Consider the following 25,952-nt stretch of genomic DNA (forward strand, 5'->3'; position numbering starts at 1 on the left):
GCTATAGTTGTTAAAGGGGTAGGCTACATTTTCTTATACATCATTTACCCAAGTGAAAATTATATTCGAAAGTATATTTTGAGAATATAATGTGTGTATCCATCCATATGTTTCTCTCCATTTGTACTTTTTTGTGAGTACTTGAATTTTGTGGTACTTCTTATTTACTTTTACATGTTAAAAATGTGATGTTTTGAGCATATTTGTAAATGTGATCAAGTATATTTATCAAATATACTTCTAAAATAAATATATTTATTATTTTATTTGTAAAAGAATAATAATCCATAGCCGGACTATTAGAGAGTGAAGGTACACAGTGATCAGTCGCACTTTAAACTGCAGTTTAGCTAATGGCCGCTAGATGCTACTCTAGAAAATTTGACTCAATATAATAATAATAATAATAATAATAATAATAATAATAATAATAATAATAATAATAATAATAATAACAACAAAGATAATAATAATAATTATAATAGTCGATTTTTTTTTCAGAATACTTCAATATATCGGTCTCTGTCTAAGTTTACTTCCTCTTCCTCTAACTGATGGGTAGCATAAATAAATAAATAAATAAAATAAAATAAAATAAATAAATAAAAAAAGACTCTTTTAAAAGTCTCTTTTAAAAAATGTGTTCAATAAAAAAAAGTAGAAAAAAACCAATAACGACTTCATGCTCTTTCAGTCAAGTTGTTGTATAATTTTGTTCATTAAAAAAATGACTAAACACCCATACAGTTGTTTTTTTTATAATTAAGTTAAAAATAATAATCATAATAATAAATAAAAAGGCGCGTTTACATCAGGCAGACCACGTGGTGCCTCCATCACCACCACCCCTCTCCCTCTCCTCTTCTGCCCGACTCCCTCTGGATATTTTTAGACGATGATGCGCACCGCGTAACGGAAAGAGCCGCTCCTGCACAGATCAGAGCTCCAGACACGGAAAGAGAGAGACAGACAGACAGAGAGAGAGAGAGAGAGAGAGAGAGACAGACAGACAGACAGACAGACAGACCCGAGCCTTTCATCTGGGCACCAGGCAGCGGATGCAATGGGACCCGAACTAGACGTTGTGCTTTTTGCCCTGGTGGTCCTGAGCAGCTCGCCGCAGACAGCAGCAGCAGGTAAGCTCTTGTGATGGGTGAACACTTGACATGCTGATCCTGATGAGCTGCACGGGAAAATGTCTTTATTTATTCTTATTTTATAAGTTTACAAAGACTTGCAGACTAGATAGATGGATATGCAGTATGCATGTATGTGTGGATGGATAGACAGATAGACAGATAGATAGATAGATAGATAGATAGATAGATAGATAGATAGATAGATAGATAGATAGATAGATACTTTATTCATCCCCGGAGGGAAACTGTGATATCAAAGTATCAAAATGCAATAATAATAAAGTAATAAAAAAAATTAAAATATAATATGACTAAAAACATAATAATAATAATAATAATAATAATAATAATAATAACATTAATAATAATTTTTAAAAAACAGACATTATAGCTCTGTACCAACAATTCGCACAACAGGAAATTGAAATGAAATGTGTACATAGACTACCAGGGTGGAAAACAGAGAAGTTATAACCGTATAACGTCTACCATGTTCTAAAAGATGGCAGCGCCATGGCAGGATGTGTGCAGGTGTCAGGCGTCGCAGTTCTCAGAACGGATGCTGAATTTGGGCTTGTCGGTCCCCAAATCAACGCGCCACTCTCGTTTCCTACCCCGTCGACGCACGTCTGGCGCGCGGTGTCGTCTCAGAGCGGGCCCGCACACAACCCAGAGGTGACGTCAAAGCCTACACGCAACCCAGAGCTGACGTCAAATCCTGAACACTTCGAGAGAGGCGTCAGTGCATGGAATGCCGAAAGGAAACCCTCTTTCAGATCATCTCAGACATAAGAGTAGAGGCTAAATTAAAGGGCCGAGTGAGAAATCAACGCACATACAACGGAACCGCAAAGTCTGTGTCACATGAGTTCGTGGAATCCATGTAATAGAGCAAAAAAAAAAAAGAAATAAAAGATGTCGTTCCGCGTGAACCGCAAACTGCACAACTGGCGTTGCTCAACGCGTCCGGCCTCGAAGTCAACACGGACGGCGTGGCTCCAGACTTGATGTTTTTATTCACCCCACTCCCCTTGCTTCCGGTGTCTCTCCAGCTCCCGGCCGAACGCCCCCCGCCGCGCCCCCCGCCGCCGGAAGCTCCGGGCCCGAACCGAGCGGGAACTCCAGCGGAACCGCCCCCGTCGCCTGGAAGACCCCCGCGCCGACCGCGGCGGGCGACGGCTCGCCGACCGCCGCCTCCGCCGCAGGTGAAAAGAGGACGAACCGGCGGCCCGACGTGGAAGCGTCAGACCCGCCGCGCCCACCTGCAGCGCGACTTCATAATAACGCCATGAGCGCGACCCTCCTTGACGTCGAAGCGTTAATACGCACCCCGTGGGTAGTGTGGGGGAGGGGGGTGGGCATCCCTGAAAAGACCCGTGAATTCACGTCATGGTTTGTTGTTAGTGATCCGGAACCGCTGCGGCTCGTGGTTTATCGTCATGTTTATCACGTCACGCTGCGGAAAGGGTCTTCAAATATTGCAGCCCCCATCCACCGTGGCGTGAAACGGCCCCTGGGACAGTCAGACTGCGACGGTGTGCGTGCGTGCGTGCGTGTGTGCGTGTGTGTGTGTGTGTGTGTGCGTGCGTGCGAAAGAGCATGACACTCATATTTACTGCCGTGTATATCAGCATATCGCAGTGTGATTTGCGAGGTGTCATCTTACACATCAGATAAAAATAACTTCCTCCGGCGGCGCAGGCGGCGCCTCTCCCCGCTCGGCTCGGCTCGCGGTGCGACGCGCGACGGGACGCGACGCGACGCGATCCAGATCTCGCCCGCGGTGGAACTTCCACGCGGCGGCGGCGGCGGGAGCTCAATTTCACATCCCCACATCGCCGCTTAAACGCAGACTCGGGGCTCACATTGTACACACACCTAATAAAGTCCGAGGAGAAGGAAGGGAGATGCGTTCACACAAGAAAATGGTTAAAAAAAAAAAGAAGATATTCCCACTCGCAGGAACTCAAGCGGACAGTGTCTGTTTGGTTCCAAGACTTATTGTGAGCATGTTTTTGTTTCCATTTTCAAGCACTGGGCCTAATGCGGAAGGCCACCGTGATGCTGCGTCACCCTCGCATATCTCATATCCTCTTTTTTTTTTTCATTTCTTTTCTTTAGCACCTGTTACCAACCTTCCCACCAGTTCCACTCAACAGCTGCCCACCGCAGTCCCTAGTGGCACTGCTCTCCACCCTCAAACTCCAACCTCCACCTCCTCCTACTCCTCCACCTCCACCTCCTCCTCCTCCTCCTCCTCCACCTCCTCCTCCTCCTCCTCCTCCTCCGCCGCGGCCTCAACCCCTTCCCTCCAGGGGACGACCTCGACACGGTCCCCGTCCTCGACCCCGTCCCCGTCCCCGTCCTCGACCCCGTCCCCGTCCTCCACCCGGCCCGGGGACAAAACGGTGACCGTGGCCCCCACGAAGCCCTCCACCCCAGGTCACCCCCTGAGCTCTGCTCCGGCCCACTCTGGGAAGACCCACCATGAGGTGCCGTCTGAGCTCAACATCGGAGATGAGGGTAAGAGACGGAGATGGCTGCCATGTGTCCATTACTTATACCGCTTTCACACCAAAATTAGGGTTTTATAAACCCGGGTAAACCCGCTAAAATAGGTGATTTACACCTTTCCCACTGCCAGAAGAAATGCATTTCTTTTCTGGTGCGTCATGTCCGGGGCGTGTCATGGTTCCAGTGTGTTTGGGAAAAAAAAAACAGTAGAGGGGCAACTTAAAACATGTATAAAACAATCTTTTGAGCCGTTCAAAATAATCGGATCGTTCAGGAGCGACCCAACACGACAGCAGAAGTAGGATGGAGCAACCACGCACGGATACTCCATGCACCGGCCGGTCCTTCGGCGCCAGGGAGCGGGGACCGGCGGGATCTGGGGGTTCTCCGCCCTGCTCCCCGCGGTGCGATCCCCACACTCACAACATTTCACGGCCCCCCCCATGCGGATCAAAAGTCAATAACTTTTTGATTTTGGTTTTGGATTCTTAGTGGGATATGAAATGATGGAATGATACCCCGACATCTATTTATGCGCCAGTGTCCGGAATTTCAATGCGCGTCTTAACGCGTGGGTAAAGGGGCCAAAATTTGCGGCTCGACCCGGGTGTCCTGTTCACATCAGAGCCGATTGGAGGCGGAGCCGATTAAAACCCGGGTCTATGGCAGGATCATTTGACCCGGAACTGAAACCCAGGTGTTTCCTTTCCCACTGATGGCAAACCCTGGATGTTAGAGGGTTTTTGCTGCAATGGGAAAGGGGTGTTAGTGCCAATTAGGCGAGATTAGTGCTCCAAGGTGGTCTGCAGGTTTGGTTTGGTGACACTTGGCAGTTGAGGGAATCTGCTTGATAACAGCAGAAATGATGGATATTATACAGTACAATAAAGAAAAATATGACTGTGCAACTCACTGGCATTGTCTGTGTATGGTGATGCAAGTAAATGCATTTCTTTAAATTAACATTGTTTTATGCAAGTTTATTTTTTGTATTTTATCATGTTTTTACTTTTCCTCTCTTTTCTTGTGGTAAGATTATTTTGTTGACCATTTCAAATTAAGGATAATTTTTATTTATTTATTACTGTATTGTACTTATTTCAATAATTATGTTTATTTATCTTGAGATCAGATCTTATCTGGTGTTATCATCCAAGCTTTTAAACTCCCCCCCCCCCCTCCTTGTGTGAAGCGCTTTGCAATTTGTGTTCTGAAAAGCGTTATATAAAAAAAATCGATACCTCCTTGAATACCTCAGTTTATTCAGTCCCCACCGTTTCTCCACCTCTGCAGCGGGAGCCCAACATCGGCCCAGCTCCCCTCTGGACCCGCTGCTCGCTGGCCTGGTGTCGGCGTTTATCGTGACCACGGCGATCGTCTCCGTCGTCCTCTTCCTCAAGTTCCGCCAGCGGACCAATCACCCCGAATTCCACCGCCTGCAGGACCTGCCTATGGTCAGTCAGTCGGGGATGCGTTTCCTCCTGGAGGACACGCTTCCCTCGCCCGTTTGTTCCTATATTGGATCGATTTGGGTCTCTGATCTCGACGTTTCATTCTCTCCCCAGGACGACTTGATGGAGGACACGCCGCTCTCCAAATACACATACTGACGGATGCACCTTCTACTCCAAAGGACCTGAGCAGAAAAACAAGAGCGACCAAACAACTGCTCTAGATCCGGTCGCAGCCTTTGACGGCCTCCCCCGCCCCCCGAATTGTTGCTCCTGTAGAAGGGGTGCGGAGCTGGGCCAGAGCTCCAGAGTCGCGGCCGAGCGTGTGTATCGATCGCCCCCGAGCGAAAAATAAGATTTTCTAAAAAAACAAAACCCTTTTGAGTTAGAGCTTGTCCTGCCGTTTCGACATAGGTATCACATTCCCTCCAAAACGTCTACTCGAGAAAGGAGCAGAGCTTTATTTTTTTAAACAGCCCTTTGCGAAAAACCTTATGTATGCACAGCACTTTAATGTCTCATCCCTGGTCACACTGAGACCCAAGGTATCGTGGATCACCGTCTGACGCATTTAGAAAGTATCCTTCATAGGAACAATGAGCTGAATCCAGTTGCTCTCGGATGTGAGTATGGGCGTTTTAGAGGGTCTGGAGAGATAGAGGAAAGCCCCGTTCACAGACTATCCACACGTTATATCTCAGCCGACCAAATGCAAAAGAAGTGCTCTTCCAAAAGCCGCCGCCTGGTTACACAGGTTGTCTTAAAAACCGACGCCCCGGGTCTTTATCTCATTCGTGTGCAGATCATACCGAGAAAAGTGATAACTGAATTATTCGGAAGCCAAATCCTCGGCACAATGTCCAGGAAGGCCGGGAATCGCCAAGCATTACCATGAAGCGGGATAAAAAAAAAATCAGGTTCTACCGAAAAAGAATCGGATGCCACAAAACGCCAGGGCTACAGGTCTTTACTGGGTCTTATAAAATGTGACTGGTTCCATGTTGCCGAAAACCAGTGTTGGGGGGGGGGGGGGGGGGCGCAGTTCGAAATCTTTCCTGCAAGGGGCGGCATTTCAACACCAAGCCCATTAAAGGACACCAAAAAGAACAGTTTAGTGTGACGGACATAAATGGGTGAAAACATTATTGCTTATGTTTGCTGGCAACTACAAACATTACTGTAGGTGGCTCTCCAGCCCGATCCTGGCACTAATAATTGCTTGAGAACCTGCGCTGTAAATGCCAAATTCGTACCATTCTGCCGGAAGATGTTTGGAGTCAATGACATGATCAAAATGCAAATGTGGAACTGCTTTTATAAACATGGAAGGGTATAAAAAATATTGCTTAAAATTGTTCCATATTGAGACTGTTAAATTAAGCGTTCCCGTTTATTCACATTACACCATAACTGAAACCATGACAGGGAGCATCAGGTTGTTTTCAAGTATAGTGTGATTGAGTTAAAAAAAATAAAAATAAAAACCACATTACCTACATCTACTATCTATCAAGTATTTTGCTAATGTTCGGAGATATATTCAAACGGTGTTTTACTTAGTGTTCCTCGTGAATATAACGTAGAGTTAAGTGTTGATGATGCAGTTGACTGAAGTGAATGCTGAAAGAACTTGATCCCTTTTGATAATAGAAATTGTGATAAACCCGACTGAATAAATTGTTTTATTATGGCAGTTTCATTGTGTGTTTTACCAACAGCAGGTTTTCTGGAAAGGTTTCTGGTATGACAGTTAATCAATGTCTGCTTGGGTTTACTGTGGTTTTGTTTTTGTTTTTTTCGTAAAACCACTGCATGGTCACGGCAAAAATCAACTTGCTCAAGCAGGTAAAACCGGCTTCGAAAGGCTCCCCGGACTGAGGCAGAAGGGCCTAGACACAAAACAAACACAACGGTGAACACCCACAACATGTGCAGCTATTTCACACATGTTGAGGAAGAAAGAACAAAAACTAAATATGATCATTTGGTATTAACGGCTGAATTAAACATTTTTTAATCCATGATATAATAAACGATAGTTTGATTTCAGCTTAAAAAGATACATCTACACAAAAAGAAATAAAAAATGCCCTCGCCCCTGGACTGTTACGCTAAAGAATAATAATATTGTACAAACAAGTCAAGTGGACTTTGAAAAGCTCCCGGATTAGTGAAGGGAGCCACGCCCGGGACACGGAACAAACACAAAGGTGAACATACAAACCGTGTGCAGTTCCTTCAACCCACACTGAAAGAAGGAAAAAAAAACAACAACACCCAAGATCATTTAGAACAAATGGCTGAATTGAATAACTTGCTTTATCTATAACAATCGATTGATTTTAGCTGCAGCTGAAAAGGATGGAAAATCTTAATTACAAGGAATGTGTAGATAAACGATTCAGCGGTTGCTCTGTGTTCGTAGTGTTGCTGATTATAGCAGTTTTACAGTCAGCTTACGTATATTTCGGGATAAGAACCTGAGAGCGGCGTGCTGCACATGCATTTTTAAGAAAGACAATCATGAAGAACTTGAACACATTCAATTTCAAGGCCTCGTTGCTGTTCTAGAAGTGCCCATAAACGCCACTCTAACACATGAGAACAAAACAACTGGTTTTAATGATCGAAAAAAGAAAGTAATGTTACAATACTATGTTGGATGGGGGAAGCTGTGACTCCGCCCCCGCCCCCCCATCACCCTTCTAGGTGCAGCACTTCAGATCAAAGTGCATCCCTGGCGGTGCCGTCCAGCCCAGCAGGCTGCGCCCAAAGTTCAGAGTGCACAGCATCATGCCAAGCAGAGCCACGTTTCCAAAACTTCCACGCATGCGTTTCTTTGGGTCTGATGGGGAACGGAGATAATAACAATAAAAACATGACAACAGTCTACCCTACAACGACAAACTCTCTACACACAACGGTAACCACACTGCTCCACCCATGAGACCTACCTCAAAGGAAAACCCCAATATTTATTTTACCTCAGCCTTATCTTTTCATCATTGGGAGTCAACCCAACAGCCGGAGAGTCAACGTGAAAGATTCTGATGCTAATGACTGTAACTCCCAATGATTGGAAAATAATTAAAAAATATATTAATAATAATAATACATTTAAAAAAGGAGTTTTCCTTTGAGTGCAGACCTTATAACAAGGCTGGAGCTTGATATTTATCCCTGCCATTGCCTCTTGCTCTTTGCAAAGAGTGCTTTGGAAACAGTAAGCGGAATAAACATTTAGAGCTCAATCTGGTTAATGAGTCCAGTAAATTGTGGTGGAATTTCCCCACCCCCACCAAAATAATAATAATAATGATAATAATAATAAATAAAATAAAAAGGACTGCAACAACAAAAAAAGAACAACAATCTTACCTCCTGTGGAGTACCCATGTGCATAGACCTCCCTCGAAATTATCCAGACTACTCCAAGTCCACTGACAAGGCGCTGCGAACACACACACACACACACACACACACACACACACACACACACACACACACACACACACACACACACACACACACACACACACACACACACACACACACACACTTCAGGTTTACATTCCATTCTCTGACACCAAGAATCAACAGATGGCAGTGGAACTCACAGGACAATGCAGGCCCCCGGCAGCCAGGCAGAAGAGGAAGGAGGGGTAGAACTCCAGACTGTCGAGGAAAAACAAACAAAAAAAAACACATGAACTTAATTTGGCAGCAGGATCCAACAGCTAGTTATTCACAATATCTTCAAAATCAGATTATATCCATCCACTTACGTGTTCTGGTGCGCCCGTTGGATGCAGTTGAAGATGTTTCCATGGTCTGGGTCGTTGCTGTACATCTGAGGATACTGTGAACAGGGTGGTTAGCAGGCCCCAGACTGTTAAATGTGATTTAAAGTCGCTTCTCTTCATGTCCACTAAACTCAAGTGGAAACCTCCGGTGTTTACATACACCGGCCAATGCCAATGAGAAGGAAATTTCTGAATTTCTTCATGGTTTAAACCGAATGAGATGACCTCAACTCACATAAATTTTGTATTTCTTGCGGGCCTGGCCAACTTTTATTGCCAAGTGTCCGATCATGATCATGCTGGCGACGCCGGTGAGCACCACATATCCGTGCTCCTTGGAGAGCACCACCATGTTGCCAGGCTTGGAGGAGGAAAGAGTCCAGTTAGTTTGGATATAGAACAGCAGCAGCAGCAATAGATCATTCATAGTGGAAATTAAAAATGTGGTTCTTTTATAAATTTATTATGGGTCTTGAAGAAGATGTGACCAAATCTGCTGGGTCAAAAATATACATACAGTACAGCAACGCTAATATTTACTTACAGGTTCCTTGGCCATTTTCACGTCAATTAGGCGCTTTTGGAAGCCATCCACAGGCTTGTGGTTGAATCTTGGACACCTCTTGACAGAATTGGTGCAGCTCATTTGTTGTCTTTCTGACACGGACTTGTTTCTTCAGCACAGTCCACATGTCCTCGGCGGGGTTTAAGTCCGGCCTTCGGGAAGGCCATTCTAAAACCTTAATTCTAGCCTGATTTAGCCGTTCCTTTACCACATCTGATGTGTGTTTGGAGTCATTGTGCTGTTGGAACACCCAACTGCGTCCAAGACCCAACTTTCTGGCTGGTTATTTTAGGATTTCCTGAAGAATTTGGAGGTAATCCTTCATTATTCCATTTACTTTCTGTAAAAAAAAAAAAAAAAAAACTTCCACTGGCAGCAAACCAGGCCCAGGGCGTAATACCACCTCCACCACCACCACGCTTGACGGTAGGTAGGGTGTTCTTGGGGTTGTAAGGCCTCACCTTGTCTCCTCCAAACATGTTTTTCTGGTCTTTGTGGCCAAATAGCTCAATTTGTTTCATCCGACCACAGGCCTTTCCTCCAGGAGGCCTTTCCTCTGTCCACGTGATCAGCAGCAAACTTCAGTGGAGCCTTGAGGTTCCGCTTCCGGAGCAGGAGCTTCCTTCTCGCACAGCAGCCTCTCAGCCCGTGACGACGTGAAACACGCTCGAACTGTGGACACTGACGCCCCCATTCCACCGGCTTCTATTTGGTCGGCGACCGGCTTTTTTGGGGTGGCCCTTGACCACCCCGACCGGTTTCCTCCTCGCAGCAGGCGACAACTTGCATTTTCTTCCTGATCCTGGCAGCGACGCAACCGCGCTTGCGCGGCTGATGTTGGGGCCTGTAGCTGCTTTGAAATGATTCCGAGTGACTTCCCAGACTTGTTCAAGGCAATGATCCGTGCTGAGCTCCTTAGAGACTCCCCACCCATTCTAGTGTCTGCGACTGAGTCTAATAAGTATCACAAAGGACCATATTTAAAAACGGGCTCAGAAGACTGCGGCTGTTGTCAATCACAACCACCTCACAATAAGTCAAGAGGCCATGACACAGTGTTCTACGACCCCAAAGATGATCATTGCAGTTGCTCCGTGTGGACTTTTGAGTCAGCGGATTTGGTCACATTTTCATTAGAACCAGAACAAATTCATGAAGGTGTTGTTTGTGACCAAGTACCATGTGCTCCAATCATTCCATCACAGAACAAAAAGGCAAATGAAAAAAAAAAAAAACAGAGAAAGAGAAAGTGAAAGGGAGACAAATGTTCGTGTTGAGATGACCACTTCGTAGCTTCATTTGAGACTGCTCGCCGACTTTTAAAGACCTAATATTTGTATAACGGTTAAGACCTTTAAGGGCCAGCAGGGAAAAAAAAAAAGACATCTAAACGGCACCAACAAAACCTTGGCAAGCAGGAATAACGGACGTGCACTGGGGTTCACGTCGTTAAGACACAGAGAATAAAATATTAACAATAATATAATAACTAATAAATAAAGAAATGATTTAAAAAATATATAAAACTGAGCCAAGAGCAATAACAGCATACAGTAACTCCAACCATAAACAACATGGAGACAGTACGAAGGTCAATGGCAGCACTAGTGCACCGGGGCGGGCCACACCACGGGGCGAATTCAACCACGTAGATGACGGAATCTCAATATTTACCGTAAGGTTTGTGCTTGGGTGGAGGTGGAGGTGGAGGTGGAGGTGGAGGTGGATTTGCACTTGGACTGCAGACGCTGCCTGCGCTGGAAGTGACTGGATTTATAGAAATAACTTCCTGGTTGCTACGCGTGGGCGTGTGTACGTGCGTAGAAGAGACGGGGCGGAGCACAAGAGGCGCGTTCTTCAGTAGGATTATGGTTGAATAGTATTTATTTATATATAATAATAATAATAATAATAATAATAATTATTATTATTATTATTATTATTATTATTATTATTATTATTATTATTATTATTATTGTTGTTGTTATTGTTGTTATTTTATAATTGTATCTGTATTATCATTGTTATTGTTATGGTTATCGTTTTATTATTTGTTTTATCATTATTATTATTATTATTTTTAGTGTTGCAATTTTTTCTTCTACTTATTTTCATCTTATGTACTCATATGTATATGTTTATGTATACAAAAACGGTTTCAGACTTTTTATGTTCCCTAAATGTGTAATATTTAGTAGGTAATGTGAATAAGAGATCAAAATTCATGTACACGTTCCAGTTTGCTAATATTGTTACAAATAATAATAATAATAATAATAATAATAATAATAATAATAATAATAATAATAATAAAATGTTAAAACATTCACGTTCTCTCTCTTCTGCAGCCATGTGTTTGACCCCAGGTCCACATTTTTAGAAGGGTTTTTAGTCATGATGAATATATTACTACTGCAATAAGCCGAAAACCATGATCTATAAAAACCAGAAGCCGAACATGTATGACTCTAACTTAAAACAAATGGTCACTTGAAACCAGTTCATCAACCGTCAGTGTAGATATTATAACCTTGCCTAGATCAATAATAAATACTATCATTGGATGCGGTTTGTAAAGTATCCTAACACTAAAATAGATCCATCATGTTGGTTGTAGCATTATATGGGTAGAAAGAATGGGTGTTCAAAACTCCACCATAGTAAATATAATCTCTTATGCACAATGGCGTGATGGCAGCTGCACCCGGCGAAGCCTTTTTTATATTTTCTTATAATCATTGACGATAAATATATTTTTAGTATAATACACAGAAACAAATACAGTTTTTTCGTAGTGAACTTTGGAGGGATGTTTCAACCGACGTTCACCAATAGATGTCACTAGGCACTCTCTGAATGGAGGAATTATAATAAGGACTATTTGGCTTTATTCCACTGTGTTAGTGTTAGTGTACAGTACATGCGTGTTCGTTGAATTTGCTCAAATCAAATCGTACCAAATGTTTTTTTATTGATAGGATCAATGATTTTAATTGAATTTCTCCATTTTTGTCATCTTGTTTTTTTTCCTGATGACTTTTATTTACAGGTGTTATGAAGAAGTAATGCCGCGTTCATGTCCTGTGGGAGTTAACAGATTTCGCCTGCTGTGAAAGGGCATTGGCCAAAGCTTGCGGATTTTGTCACAGAAAGACCTGCGTGAGGGACTGGTTGGTGAGGTGACCTCCGCGTTAACTTCCCCCGGTTCCCAGGGAGATGTGAGGGCTTTTCGATCACAGAAATGGGATCTTTTGTCAGCCCCTGCTCGCACTGCCAGCAGCACATCTGTTCTGCGCTTCCATCTCCATCCGTCTGAATCAGCACTTCACCGCCCACACAGGAACCAGTAATAGAAGCAGGACCCGCATGGAGTAGGGTAAAAAAAAAAAATAAAATAAAACAATGATGCCTGAGGCAATCCCGTCAGCTCACACGATCCCAGCGTGGGTGCGTGGTTGTAAGCGTCCATTTAGACCTCTGCGGCTCTGTATGTAACATTAGGGGAATCATACTACCACACACCCACTGCAGTGCTGCTATCCCAGGTGTCAGGTGTCTCTCTCTCTCTCTCTCTCAGACGCACACACGCACACACCCACAGACACATACATACGCGCACACAAATAGCTGGCGTGCACATGCACTTACCATATGTAATATATATATATATATATATATATACACACACACACACACACACACACACACACACACACACACACAGAGTGTAGTGGTCCTGCTCCTGCTCCTTGCAATCTTCACTCGGAAACTGAATCCAAAATAGGCTATACATATATATATATATATATATATATATATATATATATATATATATATATGTATAGCCTATACATATATATATATATATATATATATATATATATATATATATATATATATATATATATAAATCAAAGTCAGAGCTTATTTTTGAAAATTAAACTAGTTTATTTGTTTGTTTTGTATTTTCAAATTTGAATTTTTGAAATTGTATCTATATCAATTCGATCTATTTTATCTACACGTGTTGACAAAGTGACACCACGTCCACGTCACGTGGAAGTTAATGGTATGACACGAAAAAATTTGTAGGTTTTTTGAATTTATGGTTTAATTTACCGTATCGTATCTTATCTTATCTTAATTGAACTTATCCTATCTTATCTTAACTTATTTTATCTTATCTTATCTTAATTGAACTTATCTTATTTTATCTTATCTTATCTTAACTTATCCTGTCTCATCTTAATTTAACTTATCTTATCTTAATTGAACTTATCTTATTTTATCTTAGCTTATTTTATCTTAACTTATCTTAATTGAACTTATCTTATCTTATCTTAACTTAATTTATCTTATCTTATCTTAATTGATCTTATCTTATCTTATCTTATCTTATCTTATCTTATCTTATCTTATCTTATCTTATCTTATCTCATCTTATCTTATCTTAATTTAACTTATCGTATCTTATCTTAATTGAACTTATCTTAACTTATCTTAACTTATCTTATTTTATCTTAACTTAACTTAACTTAACTTATCTTATTATCTTATCTTATTATCTTATCTTGTCTTATTCTGTCTCTCGCTCCACACTCTGGTTTCCACGCTCACGTGCTACGCCCCCCTCCCCCGCCCCGCGCTTTGGGTTGAGTTTCCCACGGGCGAAGGTGGCGCAAGCAGCGGGAGCGGGACCACAACGTCCACTCCACGGCGCGAAGGCGACCGTGTGGACGCGGGGCCGCGGGGCGATCGGGATCAGTCGCGGGCCCGGAACGAAACGAATCCAAAACCGCGGCTCCGCCCGTTCCACCCGGGAGACGCGCACGGAATCCAACAGGAGCGCAAAGTGTCCGCGGGGCAAGACGGCAACCGAGAGAGAGAGAGAGAGAGAGAGAGAGAGAGAGAGAGAGAGGGTGAGAGAGAGACCCCCGCGGGACGCGCTGCAACTCCGTGGTTGAGACCGAGGGGAGGAGCACATCAATGTGGAAGAATGTGAGCGCTGCGGTGGACCCTCTCCTCCGCGCGGGCTGGATGAAGCCCTCGGCGGGGCCATGCGTCTCGTCGCCCCGCAGCCCAGCGCGCGTTCCCTGCGGATCCTCGCGGTGCTGCCGCTCCTGGTCCTGGTGGCGGGGGTGACCCCGTCCCCGGCCCTGTCCCCCGGCTGCCCGGACCGCTGCGTGTGCGACGACCAGCTGGTGGTCCAGTGCGCCGGGCAGCACCTGACCGCCTTCCCCGCCGACCTGCCGCTGGCCACCCGGCAGCTCATCCTCTCCAACAACCGCATCGCGGAGCTCCCGCCGCTGCAGCTCAACTACCTGTCCGACCTGGTGTACCTGGACTGCAGCAACAACTCCCTCACCGAGGTCTCCGAGTCCACCTTCGGGAACCTGCGCAAGCTGGCGTACCTGGACCTCTCCTTCAACACCCTGGCGCGCGTCGAGGACCGGACCTTCGGACCCCTGTCCGGCCTGGTGATGCTGCGGATGACCGACAACCCGGCTCTGTCCCACGTCCACCCGGACGCGTTCTCGGAGTGCGCGGCCCTGCAGGTGCTGGACGTGAGCCGCAACAACCTGACGGCCCTGAACGTCAGCTCCCTGGTGGGGCTGCCCTCCCTGCGCTCCGTGGGCCTGAGCGGGAACCCCTGGAGCTGCGAGTGCGACAACGAGGACCTCTGCCTCTGGGTCCATGTGGAGGGCTTCAAGTTTCAAGGTGACCGGTCCTTAGAAATAGAGTAATTCCTTCTGTGTTAATTCTCGCTGCCCAGCAGACATATCGTTTATTTGTGGGATCTTTATTAGAGTTGAGACGCAGTGTCAAACTAAGGTATTCAGTGGTTCCCTCTATCTTCAGTATAATCTTATTTGAAGGTAAGCTCTTAGGAGTAACCTTGTCCCCATGCATGGGGGCTGCACAATGTTGTTTTCAAGGAGACATCGAAACATTGAGGTTTCCAAGAATGACGAATATGCTGTAACCATATAGTAAAGTCCCACAAAGCCACAGGGCCCACATAAAAACAGAAAGTTACAGACTGTATTTACTTTATACCTTTAGGTGTTGTGAACGTGTTTCCTTTTCAACAGTTTGTTTACTGATGGAAGTTTGCACCTATGTACCTGATGTGTATATGACACGTACTGTCCAATTTACCATCCACAACAGTGGGCAATCTGAGAGGGAACACTTCCATCAGTGTAATAGCCTATTTTCTATTCACCTTTTCTATTATTTAATTCTCAATAATGCTCGCCCTGTGGCACCCTGTTCAGGGGCCCCGGACCATATTCCCTCAAACCCATTAGGGTTTGAATAAAATACAAAAAATAGACGCAAGCACTTTTCACAATTCTGTCCTATTATTTTGTATTCTATTCTATTTGTGCTTTATGTAAGATTTCTCCAAACATGTGCATTCCATCATAATCTAGTGTCCACTAAACTAACTCAGTTCGTCAAGACTCTTTTCGAACGACGCTCAACTGTTTTTCTTCAGGAGTTTGTTTCAGGAGAAACAAACACATTTAGTATTTTGCATCCTGAACATAGAAATGCCTCAAACCCTCTGGGCTAACTTAAGCGCATTTGCTCAGACAAACCTGACTTAACAAGCAGACTGGCCCCTCCATCCTTTCACGTGCCCAGTCCCTGGTATTACATAACAACTGCCGTTATTGTCACATGATAATAAAACAAACAACATTCTGAGAGAGACACGACGTATCGGACCTTCCTGGAGAGGCTCCCCGGGGATGAGAGGTGCAGTGGACAGCAGTGGAGCGAGACAGCGCCCAGACTAATAACAAATAACAAAGGGGATGAAAGGTGATGCGGGGGCCAGGGAGAGGGCCGAGGCCGCGCTGACGAAACCAAACGAATACCTCCATATTGATCATTTGATCAAGGGTTGGGGACGACCGCCGGTGCTTTCATAAGATATTTACGAACAAGAAATATTTGAGGAAAAAAATACATGAGAAATTTGAAAGGAAATGACTTACAGTAGCAGGTGGAAGCACCGGTTAGAACAGCTAGAACAGTGTGTGAAGTTGAGAAAACTGCATTACTTTACTTTTATTAAAGATTTAAAGACATATTGAACTACCCTATATTACGGTATTACAATAACCTGAATCCCCAGACGACATCTATCGTAGCGTCATGGCGCAATATTGATCTTAGAACGATATATCACACAGATCTAACCAAGGAGCCATTTAAATTTTGGGGTACTGGCCGCTCTTTTCATGCACTCCCTGTGAACTGTTTGCAAATTGTAAGGAAGATAACGGACCCTGGAGGAGGACTCTTCCGAAATGACGAATCAATCTCTGTTTTATTCGGCCACGACGATGGCGGACTGCTCGGCAGAGTAATGGAGCATACGGGGCCTGAATCAAAATATTGATTCCACCTTTGTTCCATTACCGTTCGGGTTTATGGATGTATCAAATTTACCGGCTTTCCCCCCAAAAAACCTCTGCTTTCGCTTTGTTCCGATGTGTAACACACAAAAGGGCAGACACTATTTATAGTGTGCTTCACTGAGCATTGAGCCAGTCATATTTCTCCACCATAGCTATAATACACCCACACTTACTAAAAAGGCATCCCTCTCTCTCTCTCTCTCTCTCTCTCTCACACTCTCACTTACGCGCACGCACACACACCACACACACACACACACACACACACACACACACACACACACACACACACACACACACACACACACGGGCACTACAGTTCATCGTGGTCCCAACGCAGCTCAGGCAGAAGCCAAAATGAGTCCTGCTAGAGCTGTCCTATTTCCCTGCGTTCGTTGCCTTTTGTCTGGCTTAATTTGGAGTGGTGTCTCTTCCAGCGACAGCTGCCAGCACAGACACACACACACACACACACACCCACACACACACACACGCACACGCACACGCACACACACGCACACACAGACATGCACAAGGGCATACATGCACACACACACACACACACACACACAGACACACACACACACACACACACACACACACACACACACGCACACATCAACATGCCTCTTTTCTTCTGTTATGTACATATACAGTAGATGAACAAATACTCCCTTTTCTCTTTTACTCTATTTCCTTTCTCTCCCATCACACATGGAGAGAAATCCTCACGCACGCATGCACACGCGCGAACATGCAGAGAATGTCTCATTTTCTCTGCCCTCAGCGTCTCTGCTTACATCACATACATGTAGACGGCGCGCGCGCACAAACGCGGTCAAATACAAGGATACACACAAAAACACACATATTCAGGGATTCCCATGTTTAGAAACGCTGGAATCAAAGAGGGAGGGGAGAAAAAAAAAATAAAAAAAGGCCCTCCACGCGGCGCGGGGAGGGGAAACGGATGGACAACATTTGGAGACGTCTGACACATCTCATCTCCCGTGCCTTGTTATCTCTGTGGTGCCTCCTCTGGCCTCCCGCTCCCCTCCCCGGCTGAGGCAGAGCGACGGCGGAGGAGACAGAAGGCGATTGGAAACGAACCTCCAGGTGGAAGGAACCAACAGATTCTCCCCGATCTCGCTTCGCCTCGCTGGATTAGCACAGTGTCTGCTGCGTTGCTGTTATATAAGGAGAGAGTCTAGAAATAGAGGGGAGTGGGGACGGGGACGCGGAGAGGGAAAGCCCTTTCCGCTTTGATGAATCCCCAAGGCTTCCCTGTCTGCCTGTTGGGGGTCCGGGAGGGACGAGGAGGCATCAGGACGTAGTCTTGAGGGCTGTGTGTGTTTTTTTGTTTTTTTTGGGGTTTTTTTTTCGGTCAGCATGCGTCGCCCGTTTCTCGTCACGCGCGCATATCCGCTCCATCTCGTTCCTCTATTACGTCACACTTGCATGTGTGAATGCACATTACACTGACAATCTGAGTCAGATTCCGTGTCGTGTTGTGGTTTTTGTTTTTGCGGGGGGGCGCGCCGCGCGGCGGGAGCCTTGCGGGACGTCGTGGCGAGCTTTGAAAATTCCAGGCGGTGGGGGGAAATGTGACGGTTTGAGGCCGGCCGCCTCCATCCCCCAGCGCGGCGTTGAAGGAGGCGTGGCGTGTTTTAAAAATTGAAAAAAGGCGAAATGCACCATCGCAACGATTACACGGAGGCCGTCGGTGTCGCCGTAGGACACCGCAACACAGTTCGCCCCGCGCGGAAACTTTCAAGTCTTTTCATCTCCACCCCGGGAGTTTCCTCGGCGCGAGCTGCGGAGGAACAACAAAAGCCTATTAAAAAAACGGCGCTGAGATAGTGGAGGCTCGGGCTACCGCACCCAGCCTGTGCTCCCTGTAACAGAACACTGGGGCTTTGGGATTAGCGGCTGCCAACCACGTCCGTCGCCGCCGTACCCCGCGGATATCCCCCCCCCCCCCGTCCGTCAGCGCGCATCATGTGGATTTTTTTCTCTCGCCTCTTCCTACACGCCCAATATGTCATGACTGATAGGCCTTTGAAGTAGTACCCCCCCTCCCTTTTCCTCCAAAGACAAGTCAACCCAACACTCCACCCCCCCCCCCCCTCCGATTGGGATTTTTGGATTCCTCCTAGGTTTTAGTCGTAATCACACCTAACACCTGCTCAAGAAAAACCCCGCCGTTTATTTTCCGCTCCAGGAGAGACACAAAAGCCTTGTTCGCGCTCAAATCCCGCCGGGGCGGGAAAGACTTTGAATAATTCCGGAGCCATGCAATGCGTCATAGACTCCGCGGCACACGGGAATATAATATTTCCTCCGTGAATTGAATAGCTATTCTTGTGCAGTTTTCTCCATTTAAGTCGTGTAACTTAGTGTCAATGTAAATGCCGCGGATCAGCTCTGGAGAGCTGTTTTAAATATGTCATCAATGCAAGGCCTGTGTTGCAATCTGCATTATTTACCAGATCCCTCTACTTATTGGAAAGGTTTTTTTGGGGGGGGGGGTTTTCTGGCTTTGCGTTATGATTCAGCCCTCACGCCTGCATACCCCCCTCTGTGAAATCCATGTTGATCAAATGCTCTGGCAGCCGCTCGTGCAAGGGCTCATTAATGGAAGTCGCGTGGCTCTGTTGTGCTGTGGAGTCGTTTCGCCATCTCACCATTGATCCGCAGTCAGATATAGTATTAAATGTGTTACATCAGCTCTACTTTTGTTCCTCTTGGTTCGTTTGAGAAACTGTTTGAACCGAGTCATCAGGCACCGAGCAGATCGAGATGACTTCACCGTGGCCAATGAGTTTGTTTTGTTTTTTTTGTTTTTTTTGCGTATAATAAATCCACTGCTATGCCAAACGGCAGGGAGCTCGGCGGCCCCCCGGCGTTTAAGGTCAGACGTTACTTCTCGTAACTCAATCCCGTGGTAATTACCCTCTGTGTGTGTTGCAGACGAAGGCCAGACGGTGTGCGGAACGCCCGCCGACATGCAGGGCCGGCGTCTGGGCGAGGTGGGGCTCCCGCTGAGGACGCGGTGCCACCAGACGCTGGGCTCCTGGGACTACCTCTTCTTCATCGCCATCGGCTTCGTCATCTTCGCCGCCGGCACCGTGTCCGCCTGGGTGATGGGGGTGGTCATGGTGCTGTACGAGCGGTACATCAAGAAGAAAGACGAGCAGGTGGATCCAGAGGACGGAGAGGAGATGGGGGGCACCACGGCCGGGGCCAGGGGCAGCCACGGCAACGGGAATCTGAAACTGACTCATAGTGTCTGATCGTGAGCCCTTGTTCCCCACAGTGCCTCTGGTGAACTTCCACCGCCGTCGGAGAAGTCTGGAACGAACCTTGAACCACACTCTGTCCACCAAAACGACAAGAGATGACATAATGGGAAAAAATATGCCGTTGGTTTCCTTGATATTACACGGGAGTGGCGGTCATATTTCTCATTTGTACAAAATGGCCGGCAATTGTTCTGTAACTGTACATGTGTTTGTATGCATACATTGTGCGCTCACATGTTTAGTGCGTGCGGACGTGCATCAATCGGCTGCCTCGGTGTGTGTTCACGCATTGGGAGCTTACCGTCCCTCATCTATAAGTCCGGAAACGGTCTCCGCTGGAGAAGTGACCCCGGCCAAGGATTTCTCTGTGAGGCTGAGAGCTGGCCCCGGATCACGCGTGCCTCCCGCCGAGCCCCCGTTCGGGGGCGGTGGAGCCTGGCGGGGCGGCAGGCAAGCGGTCACGGTGGCGGTAAACGCCAGCGCCAGGACCGGTTCGCACTTCAACTGTGGGGTTCCCGGCTCGCACGCGGCGCCCTCTCCTCGCTGATCTTCGCATGCACTGTCGATGCACCGGAAAGCCTTACTAGCCGTACATCAGGTCGGGTGGGGGAAAAAAAAGGGGGGGGGCCTTTTGCGCAAGATCCCACAGAGTTCGATTAAACGGCCACAAAGCTCGGACGTCCGTTCGATTCATTGAGAATTATGTGTTCGAAATGATTTTTCTGTTTTGTTAAGGTTGTGTTAAGATTTTAAACCGAACAAAACTCTTGAGGTTCCGGAGCAATAACACAGCTACGGCTTCAAGTCAGCGTCTAGGATCTTACACCCAAACCAATGATATAACATTAAGGATCTTACATTAAATTCAACTGAAGTGATATTGACATCTACTGACATCCACCATTGGAACCAATTCATATTTGTCAAGAACAGCAATATTGCTCCATAGTTATAATTATTACTATATAATATATATTGCTCTAATTGAAACACCATGTTGGCCCTGACTACGACTGTTGATGTTTGATATGATATGATTTGGAGTTTTCTATTTTGAAGGTGGCTTTATGTGAAACCCTGAAGAACATCTTTACAATGTTCAGTGAGGCAAAGTAAGGTCCAATATAAATGTAAAGAAAGATACCTGGATACCGAAATAAACCTTCCCACCGGAACCGAGGCCGATTACACGGAAAAACGGTAAGGTTCAAAAAAGGTAAAGGTGCAATTATTTTGTCCTGAATCTCGTGGAAAAGCAAGCCATTTGTGGACAATGTACGCTTAGATTTGTGAAGACTTGTTTTGAGTCCATTTGTCTACACAGCAAAGTTGTGCAATGATATTTAGAGAAATGTGAAGAAAATATTCCCAAGCACACTCGTGCTCATCTGTTAGTTCCAAATTATACTCAGTGAAAACGCCGGGGCTGATTAATAGCCGACCGTAACATGGCACTCAAAATGGAAATGCTGTTTGTGATTAATTGGGTCGGTCGGTAGTGGTTGCCACAGCACGTCTGCTGTGTTGGAATGCACCGACGGGAAAAGGTGGCCGTGGATCTTAAATAAGAAGACGGACCTCGAGTTTGACCATAACGCTACCGCACTACACCAATGAAATAAGACACTCAGGAATGAATTGTGTGCGCGTGAGTGGGTGGGTGTGTGTGTGCGTGCACGCGTGTGTGTGTGTGTTTACTTTTGTTATTAATGTAAGGCGTTAAAAGACATTAGTCCCTTCTCATAGCATGTTCACACCTATGCATGTAATAATCCACACGGTCAGCAGCGGCACGGCGGTAATACAAGCGAGGCCGCGGCTCATGAAGGGAAACAGTAACTCTCCCCGAAGCGCTTTGCTCCGACGCTCGGATGCCTGAGAACATTTCCACCATAGTTTGCCGACTCGCTGCCGGGCCCGTGGGCGACGTCATGGGGCGCGCGGGTTCCTCTGGTATTTACACCGCGCGTCGCGCAACTCGCATGCTGGCAAAGACCCGCATGATTAAACCTGCATCCGCACGAACGTTCTTAGATGAGCAAAGCGAAGGGGATGCCGGAGGAACCAGATGAGACCGGAGGGTATAAGGCGCGGCCGGGGAACAGGATAGCCGGCCGCCCCTTACTCATGTCGCCACAGTGACCCAGATGGAATGACACAGAACGCCTGGATGTCCCCCGCTCTCCCCACCCGTCCCCGATAAAGCCATACATGGATACACTTCCCCAGCTGCAAGCATCACAAGCCACACACACACACACACACACACACACACACACACACACACACACCATGCTCGTGAAAATTATTTAAACATGTCCCGGCTCCCGTTGCTCAATCTGCTGAAATGTAAGAACGCGAGGATGTGCTCAATACCCACATTCTTTACGGGACACCAGAGTCACAGGATACGCCCGCACGGGTCCCGCCCTGGTGTTGGAAATAAGCCAGGTATTACCTCCGCTACGCGTTCTACTGCGCAAACTACAACTCATCTGCACCGGCAACAACAGTGTAAGTCATCACAGTCGGAGCTCACAAACGCAACACTCGCTCTGACGTAGACAAACGTGTAGGTTCTGCGGCAGACGGACGCCACTGCTGGTTTGTGTTTCACCTTTGGGGGCGAGGCAGAGGTCAATGAACGACCTGCTGGGAGTGAGTCGCTGTCCTGTCGGCCGCGCCGGCATGACGAAGTCTAAGGGTGGCGTCTCATGGGGATGTCTCATGGGGATGTCTCATGGGGATGTCTCATGGTGGTGTCTCATGGGGGTGTCCCTCAGAGGTGTCTCATGGAGGTGTCTCATGGGAGAGTCCCATTAGGGTGTCCCATTGGGGTGTCTCATTGTGGTGTCTCATGGGGGTTGACAATATTGACTTTTGACCTCGTATGTAGTCTGACTGAGTCTTCACATTGCCACGCATGTGAACGCATACGCACGCACACACACTCACACACACACACACACACACACACACACACACACACACACACACACACACACACACACACACACACAGATAATCAGTTAGTTACACAGTACTGCAATGAGAAGCAACAAAGCCACTGATTTCAATGCAGATTTTAATATGGATTTTAATATAGCTCCAGTATTGGTGTTTGGTATCTGGGTGACTTGGTTTGGATGATTTCAACTAGACGTCATCACTGATCACTGCCACATGCACCGTACGGCACAACTGTCACTGAGCCAGCTCCACCGCTGCGCTTCAACTTTACGGAACTGCCGCGACTTATATTAAGTTAACGACATTTCCTCTGCTTACAATTGTAAACCTACTTGGAAAAACAATATTATTTCCGTTCCCTGCTCTGCTGAAGGATGAAGAAAAACCTCCCGTGCACAATTTTTTCTGGCAGTTCCATCCTGATGTACACGGATTACTGGCGAGCTTCGTTTCAAGTCTTGGAATTTGTCCGATCCTGTTTCACAGCTCCCCCCCGGTCCGCTGCGGGCGTGGCCAGCGCCTCGTGAGAGGGCGTTGGGGCTTGATGTTGAAGAGATAGACGGCTTGGTTCTATTCAGGCTCCCTGGCCTTCCAAACTGTGTGTACTGCCCCGAATAAAAGGTCATTGTGGAGGAGCTTCCGTGTCCTTTTTGTGCTTTACAACCCCCGCCTGGAGAAGAAGAGGTTTATGTCTATTTATTTATTTTCTGTTTGACCCCTTTCAGCTCAAATCCAATGAACTTCCTCCTACTTTTCTCCCTCACTGCGCGTTCGAAAGGTCAGTGCTGGTTTTTTAATTGCCACCCAAGTCCAAAACCCATATGTTGACCTCTAGCTAGCACCCCCCACCACACATGCAGACGCACACGCACGCAAGCACACACACACACACACACGCATGCACACACATACACACACACACACACACACACACACACACACACACACACAAATCAACATATATTATGTTCGTCTGGCGAGTAGCTTAGGTCCATTTGTTTGCTCTGCACTCAGAACAGAAAGACAAACAAATCTACACAAACACACAGCTACACATCATGCATGCACACACACACACACACACACACACACACACACACGACTAAGGAGGCAGGTAGAATGAAAAAGTAAGTGAAACCTGGACAAAATCTCCTCACTCAAAAGGTTCAAAATCCATGGTGGTGCTCACAAGTACAATAACACACACACACACACACACACGTTCGTCTGGCAAGGAGCTTAGGTCCATTTGTTTGCACTAGAACAGTCAGAACAGAAAGACAAGCAAATCTACACACAGACACACACACAACTAAGGAGGCAGGTTGAATGTAAAACTCATGGTGGTTCTCACAAGTACAGTACCACACACACACACACACACACAGTAACAGAAAGATGTTGCACAGTGTTGCACGTTAGGAGTATTCTGGGTAGTCCAGACCCGTCCTCAATTATTTTAAGCTGATAGAAGTGTCTGCAGAAGGGAGATAAGTGTCACTAAGCTGCTCCCACACTGCTGTTTCAGAGCGGGGACGGCAATCTGCAAATTGGTCTCTGGTATTTTTACGACATCTAACTGTGCAGCTTAAAAAGTCTTTAATTTCCTTTGACTTGCGTCCCCGTGTTCCCTTTATCCCTCAACGTGTCTATCTTTATTACGGCATTTATTTTTCTCCCTTTTTTTCAGAGATATTCTTGGCTCTCAGCTCTGTTTTTGCACCTGTCACTTTCCCTCTCATTTTATGCATCTCTATTTTCAACCGCTCCCTCACCACGCGCACGCGTGAACGCGTGAACACGAACACACACACACACACACACACACACACACACACACACACCACTGACTACTTGCCCCTTGTGACTTTGTTTTTCATTGGATTGCCTCTCTTATTGTCCCCCTCCTTACCTCTAACCCCACACCCTTCTCCTCTCTTCTTCTTCTTCTTCTTGTCTCTCGTGTGTCACTCAAATATTGATGGGGAAACTTTAAACCCTCAATTAGCAGAGGGCACAAGACTCACTTCCTCCTCCCTAATACTCCCTATCTCATCTCCTTCCCAGGCGGTCATTTTAAATCTATACGTTTTGAGGCGCTCAGCAGGGGTTCCAACGGTCATAATCCAGTGGGTTGGGCGGGGTTGGGGTTGGGGTTGGGGCGGGGTTTCCCACACTTTCTCATGACTTGAACTTCTCAACAGTAATCTCACACCAAGTTCACTAGCGCACTTGAACTACGACCCCCATAAAACCTCCTCACAAATACAAAACAGCTTCAGGGGGTTAAAGAAAATAAGGATTATTATTCCATCGTTAAAAAAGAAAGGATGGTTCCGAGCTCTGGGCGAGTAAACCCGTGACCAGTTTAAATATTCAAACATATGAATTTAAATATTCATGGGTCAAACTGAACCACACATTACTGTAGCTATCAGTTGCATGGATACATTTGCTAAATAACTGTTCAAGTAACAAGCCTTGTGTCAGAACATTTAATTGTTGTGACATTTACACATGGGCTCTATCTAGTTAACAGTTACAGTTGCATATCCATAGTTGCATATTTAGATCTATAATTTAACCATCGTCATCAGTGTTGATATTATTGTATACATAGACCGATCCGCTGCAACATAAAAAACACTGATATGTGAAGTGAATAACATGTCTCATCTTGTTCCTATGGCACCTGTCAAGGTGTGGGATGTATTAGGCAGCAAGTGAACGGTCAGTTCTTGAAGTTGATGTGATGGAAGCAGGTAAAATGGACAA

At 46.1% G+C, this 25,952-nt stretch overlaps 3 protein-coding genes across 3 annotated transcripts; 2 read left to right on the plus strand and 1 right to left on the minus strand.

The window, feature by feature from the left end:
• The first annotated feature begins 1,000 nt into the window (after positions 1 to 1,000).
• Positions 1,001 to 7,378, plus strand: LOC307237882 (uncharacterized protein). Its single transcript, XM_080010680.1, has 5 exons — positions 1,001 to 1,136; positions 2,192 to 2,344; positions 3,261 to 3,662; positions 4,947 to 5,107; positions 5,219 to 7,378. Exons 1-5 carry the CDS (start codon positions 1,064 to 1,066, stop codon positions 5,261 to 5,263), a joined length of 834 nt encoding a protein of 277 aa, XP_079866806.1. The 5' UTR covers positions 1,001 to 1,063; the 3' UTR covers positions 5,264 to 7,378.
• Positions 7,379 to 7,707: 329 nt separating this feature from the next.
• mgst3a (microsomal glutathione S-transferase 3a) lies at positions 7,708 to 11,275 on the minus strand. The gene is made up of 6 exons (XM_080010681.1): positions 11,147 to 11,275; positions 9,143 to 9,268; positions 8,890 to 8,963; positions 8,722 to 8,779; positions 8,483 to 8,555; positions 7,708 to 7,949 (listed from the first exon to the last, which is right to left on the minus strand). The coding sequence occupies exons 2-6, from the start codon at positions 9,257 to 9,259 to the stop codon at positions 7,810 to 7,812; spliced, it is 462 nt and encodes a 153-aa protein (XP_079866807.1). The 5' UTR covers positions 9,260 to 9,268; positions 11,147 to 11,275; the 3' UTR covers positions 7,708 to 7,809.
• A 2,925-nt stretch (positions 11,276 to 14,200) lies between these two features.
• On the plus strand, positions 14,201 to 20,799 carry LOC307238632 (leucine-rich repeat-containing protein 52-like). Its single transcript, XM_080011700.1, has 2 exons — positions 14,201 to 15,190; positions 19,876 to 20,799. The coding sequence occupies exons 1-2, from the start codon at positions 14,530 to 14,532 to the stop codon at positions 20,196 to 20,198; spliced, it is 984 nt and encodes a 327-aa protein (XP_079867826.1). The 5' UTR covers positions 14,201 to 14,529; the 3' UTR covers positions 20,199 to 20,799.
• Positions 20,800 to 25,952: the final 5,153 nt, after the last annotated feature.

This window comes from Zeus faber (assembly GCF_960531495.2).
Source record: "Zeus faber genome assembly, chromosome: 12".
NCBI lineage: Eukaryota > Metazoa > Chordata > Actinopteri > Zeiformes > Zeidae > Zeus > Zeus faber.

Coding starts and splice junctions, on each gene's coding strand:
- mgst3a (XM_080010681.1), bottom strand. CDS start 9,259: ATGGTGGTGCTCTCCAAGGAGCACGGATATGTGGTGCTCACCGGCGTC. Junction 8,780..8,889: donor CAACGGGCGCACCAGAACAC/GTAAGTGGATGG, acceptor TTTCCTCGACAG/TCTGGAGTTCTACCCCTCCT. Junction 8,556..8,721: donor CCGGGGGCCTGCATTGTCCT/GTGAGTTCCACT, acceptor GTGTGTTCGCAG/CGCCTTGTCAGTGGACTTGG.
- LOC307237882 (XM_080010680.1), top strand. CDS start 1,064: ATGGGACCCGAACTAGACGTTGTGCTTTTTGCCCTGGTGGTCCTGAGC. Junction 1,137..2,191: donor GCCGCAGACAGCAGCAGCAG/GTAAGCTCTTGT, acceptor GTGTCTCTCCAG/CTCCCGGCCGAACGCCCCCC. Junction 3,663..4,946: donor GCTCAACATCGGAGATGAGG/GTAAGAGACGGA, acceptor CCACCTCTGCAG/CGGGAGCCCAACATCGGCCC.
- LOC307238632 (XM_080011700.1), top strand. CDS start 14,530: ATGCGTCTCGTCGCCCCGCAGCCCAGCGCGCGTTCCCTGCGGATCCTC. Junction 15,191..19,875: donor GGAGGGCTTCAAGTTTCAAG/GTGACCGGTCCT, acceptor TGTGTGTTGCAG/ACGAAGGCCAGACGGTGTGC.